Source organism: Hipposideros armiger, unplaced genomic scaffold, assembly GCF_001890085.2.
Source record: "Hipposideros armiger isolate ML-2016 unplaced genomic scaffold, ASM189008v1 scaffold_347, whole genome shotgun sequence".
In the NCBI taxonomy this organism is placed as follows: domain Eukaryota; kingdom Metazoa; phylum Chordata; class Mammalia; order Chiroptera; family Hipposideridae; genus Hipposideros; species Hipposideros armiger.
The window spans coordinates 1,339,651-1,344,653 of record NW_017731697.1 but is presented as its reverse complement, the minus strand read 5'-3'; the positions used below and the strand labels follow the sequence as shown (position 1 = coordinate 1,344,653).

Below are 5,003 nucleotides of genomic sequence, written 5' to 3'. Positions count from 1 at the left end.
CTGGCGTCCCAAGCCAGCTCTTTAACAACGTGCCACTCGGCCGGCCCTTTCCTCACCTTTATAATATACTAAGTTTTCATACATATATGTTGGTTTGTTTCTGAACTCTTGATTTTTTTCCAATTGATATTTTTAAATTGTTTTTTTCTGATCCAGTTCCACCTGTTTTAAATAATTAAGTTATATTTCTGAAATTTCATTGTAGGTGAAAAAGAGTCTCAAATGGACATGCAAAGCTTGTGGAGAGAAGCAGTCATTTTTGCGGGTAAGTCCCAAGAAACAGGGCATCTATTAGGTTGGTGCAAAAGTAATTGTGGTTTCAGACCATGAATTTTAAATCATTATAACTAGGCTCAAACACAGCTTTATTAATCAAAATAGAAACCATTATAATCAACACATTTTTCCCAATGAGAAATAAGTTTGTTTATTCCTTTAGCATAAAAATTCATGCTTCAGAATTCAGTGAACTCTTGGAAAGCATTTTCTGCATCCTGCTCGTTGTGGAAGTGTTTTCCCTGCAGAAAGTTGTCAAGATGCTTGAAGAGGTTGTAGTCGGTTGGCAAAAGGTCAGGTGAATATGGTGAATGAGGCAAAACTTTGTAGCCCAATTCATTCAACTTTTGAAGTGTTGGTTGTGCAATGTGCAGTCGGCCGTTGTCGTGGAGAAGAATTGGGCCCTTTCTGTTGATCAGTGCTGACTGTAGGTGTTGCAGTTTTCGGTGCATCTCATCGATTTGCTGAGCACACTTCTCTGATGTAATGGTTTTGCCAGGATTCAGAAAGTTTAATGGATCAGACTGGCAGCAGACCACCAAACAGTGACCATGACCTTTTCTTGGTGCAAGTTTGGCTTTGGGAAATGCTTTGGAGCTGCTTCTAGGTCCAACCACTGAGCGGGTCATCGCGGTTGTCATATAAAATCCACTTTTCATCACACGTCACAATCTGATCAAGAAATGGTTCATTGGGGCCGGCCGAGTGGTGCGTTGGTTAAGAGCTGGCTTGGGACGCCAGAGGTCCCCGGTTCGGATCCCACATATGAGGGCCAGTGACACTGCCCTCCACAGCCAAGATGCTGAACAACAGCTCAACCTGGAGCTGGGCTGCCGTGAGTCGCTGGTGACGGCATAGGCTGCAGCCCCTGCTGCAGTGNGGCAACAGTGTAGGCTGCAGCCCCTGCTGCAGTGGGTTGCCATGAGCTACTTGTGTGGCTGGCAGCCAGCGTGAGCAGCCGGCAGCCGGTGTGAGCTGCCAAGAGCCGCCGTGAGCGGCCGTTCCGTGGCCAGCTACTGATCTGCCTCACCCAGGAAGAGTGCAATGATAATACCAACATGGGCCAGTGAAGCGACATCCTCCACAACTAGACAGAAGAACAAAAGGACAGCAACTTGTCTGTTCCCCTTCCCCCGTTCCCCAGAGCTGTTCCCATCCCCCAATTCCCCAGTAAAATCTTTTAAAAAAATTAAAATGTATAAAATAATCTATAACCCTAACTGCCCCCCCCATACACACACACCTAGAAATGCCTGGTTTTACATAATTAGAATTGTGTGTATTTATTTTTTTTTTAAGATTTTTATTGGGGAATTGGGGAAGGGCAACAGACAAGTTGCTATCCTTTTGTTCTTCAGTCTAGTTGTGGAGGACGTTGCTTCACTGGCCTAAGTTGGCACCATCATTGCAATCTTCCCGGGCGAGGCAGATCTCCCAGGCTTCTGGATGGCCCAAACCTCTCCCCCTCCCCCCTTTCTCCTTAGCTCAAGTTGACATATACAGCTCACAGGGCTGCTGGCTGCTCATGCTGGCTGCTGGCTACACACGGTAGCCCATGGCAACCCACCGTCTCCAGCGAGTCCCGGCAGCCCAGCTCCAGGTCGAGCTGTTGTTCAGCATCTTAGCTGTAGAGGACAGTGTCACTGGCCCTCATATGTGGGATCCCAACCAGGGCCCTCTGGCATCCCAAGCCAGCTCTTACCCAACGTGCCACTCGGCCCTGGAATTATGTGTATTTATAATCTTGCTTTGCAACAATTACACACCACACGCCAAGTTTTCTCTTCAAAATTCACTCTTTGTTAAGGACCTGCATAATGATCCATGCTGAGTTATCCTAAGCAACCACTGTTTAGATTAGAACGTTTATTTCCATTTTTTCCTATTATACTTCAGTGAACATTAGTGCATAAATAATACAGCTGGGCTATACAGAACATTTTCTTAGGATAGAGACAATCACCAGGTTGCTTTCCATAATGGTTTTCTCTTTTACCTCTCTACCAGCATCTTCTTATGAAGGGTTCGGTTCCATTCTCACCACATCCTTAAAGGACCTTGCGTTATAATCGTCTTAACAAGATGGTTTGTGTTGTCAGGCACGTGTGAATGTCTGCGGGCTGTAAGGGACCAGTGCGATTGGGACAGCGTGGGGCGGCCCTTGCTCCTTCACTTTGCAGAGTGGGGTCTGAGCACTGGGGCTGCAGGAGGGACTGGTTTTAGTTTTCAGCTGCTCCGTCTCCATGCCTGTTTTCCCGGAGTTATCGGTTGTCCGGCCCACAGGTCTCTGGTTGGAGACTTAACTGACCACCTCCGCCCAGATGTCCTGCAAATTCCAACCACAGGCCCAGGATGGGCGGCACCCTCCAGCACCCTCTCCAAGTCTTAAAGAAGCAGGGGGACCGGTGCAGGCAAAGGCTAGATCCGCAGCAGCGGCTGGGGGCCCTGCCCTTGCGACTTCCATTTTCCCAGCGAGCGCACGCGAAAGCGCAGGCTCACGCAGAGAAGAATACTGGTCCGGGACCAATCAGCCAATCGGGGACAAGGCTAACGACAGCCACAAACAACGTCCTAATGGGCAGCAAGCGGCGCGCAGTCCCGAGATCTCAAGGAACCTAGCCAACCGCCGAGACGCGCGGGAGGCTAGAGAGGTCCCGGCCGGAGCGCAATGCGCACGCGCCCACGAGGAGAGGCCCGAGCGCCTGCAAGGGGCCGACAGGAGAGCCGAGCGCACGCACACGCGCACGCGCTGATGAAGCTGTGACGGAGGCTGTAATGGCGCCGTCTCCGCAGGTTCGGGTCCTGCGGTGCTGCTGCTGCCGCCTCTTCCAGACGCACCAGGTGGGGCGGGCGCCGGCCTACCCCTCCTCCTGGCTCCGGGACTGGGCCTCCTGCCCCTAGGCCTGGGCGCCGTCTTGTGCGGTTGTGGGGTGTACCTGGGGCCCGGACAGTCCTGGGAACTGGGTTTCATTGACGTCGCTTTTCCATAACGCCGCTCTGGTCTTTTTTCGATGTTTGCTTGGTTGTAAGATTCGTAGAAATCAGGGGTATTTCTTTTTTCGGAGACGGCCTCGTGAGTTCTGCCAGGTTGAGGATAGCCTCCTTTATGCAGAGCCTAGTCCCCAAAAGTGGCTCTTTATTTAAATACAGAGCCAAGGAGATGACACGCTTGGACGCCCCTTGCTGTCAATCCTTGGCTCTGCTCCCGCCTTTCTCGTGGGGAGGGACTGGACGCCTACCCTCCGAAGCGTAAACAACTCGTGCTTCCAGTATTTTAACATAGGATAATCGACATTTCTAAAACATATTGCTTCCCTAACTTTCAAGACGAAAGACAGAAGATGTCACTTAAGCTATTCTTAACTGGATGGTATTCTATCTCCTGCTTGATGCCACCTAACACTGCTGTCAGTGTATCTGCTTCTGATAGCCCCTCCTCCTCTGAGTTATCTGCTGTGTTCTGGAAAAGGATAGCATCAAACTTACATAAAATGTATGTTTGAAAGTCAGTGAGATGCTGAGTATGCACCTGTAAGCTTGCCGAGAGTTTGCAAGGGCTATTTTAGGGGCTCAGAAACTTTTTACTTATTTTTTTAGACTGTTCTAGGACTTGAGAATAAATGGGAATCATTTCCATTTTTAAATTGTTATACATATGTAACTTAGCGCATACTCTCATGGTCATTTTCAACTCTGAAAAGTGATTTGAAACCAAAGGGGGAAAAGAAGGTTAAAGTGGAATTACAAGTCTGCTGTGTACCAGGCAATTTCACACATCTTATTTAATTTCAGTAGCCTCTGAATTAGGTATCATTCTCATTTTAGAGAGATGAGAATACTGAAATCTAGAGAAATCAGGTGGTCTCACCATCTAAGAATTGGCAGAGTCCTGGCTGTCAGTTGCAAAGATCCCTGTTATACTACCTCTCTCCAGCCCCCCAGAGCTAGCCACTCATCAGTTACTGTGTGTCCTTCCAGACTTTTCTTTCTTTCTTTCTTTTTTAATGCATTTCTTACTGGCATATGTACCCATAGAAAATACACAGTACTTTATGATGTTTGAAGGTAGATGCTGAGAAGTGGAATTACTAAATAGTAGGATATACCCACTTAAATTTGTAATAGGTGCTATTTGTCCTCCTTAGAATTTTGGGGGGCACACCCCAAAACCCTGATGGTTTCTGTATTAGGATCTTAATCATATTAACTTTTATGAACCAACCTAGATATTTTTGTGATGTTAAACATGCTGTTTCATTGTATTTCTTCAACCAATTTTGGTGCCCATTGATAACATTTTCTTTGTTGCTATTACAAATGGACTTTTTCTAACTAGATGGTTGCTTATATAAAGGCTGTATTAATTTTTGAAGGTATATTAATTTTGTACCCAGCCACTATGTTACGTTGTCTTACTGGTTTTGGTAGTTTTTCATTTGATTATCTGGGGTTTTCAGTTGTTTTTTTTTAAATCACTATATCATCTATAATGATAGTTTTCTTTTTTCTCCTTTCAATTTTCATACCTTTTATTACCTTCTCTTTTACAATTCCACTGGCTAAACATACAGGAAAAATGGTAAGTAATAGTGGAGATCCTTGGCTTGTTCTTGACTTTTATGGGAATGCTGGTAATGATTCTCCAGCTTTAGAGCTTGGTATAAGATACTTTATCCTGTTAAGAGAGAGCCTATCTAGTCAGGTTTATTAAGAATCAAAATTAGGGC

General features: G+C 46.4%; 1 protein-coding gene across 1 annotated transcript in view; it reads left to right on the top strand.

The window, feature by feature from the left end:
- The first annotated feature begins 2,173 nt into the window (after positions 1-2,173).
- MRNIP (MRN complex interacting protein) overlaps positions 2,174-5,003 on the top strand; it is a 22,399-nt gene continuing 19,569 nt past the window's right edge. The window contains exon 1 of the mRNA XM_019661374.1: positions 2,174-3,162. Coding sequence (XP_019516919.1) covers positions 3,052-3,162 — 111 coding nt within the window. The 5' untranslated portion in view covers positions 2,174-3,051. The remainder of the gene's footprint in view (positions 3,163-5,003) is intronic.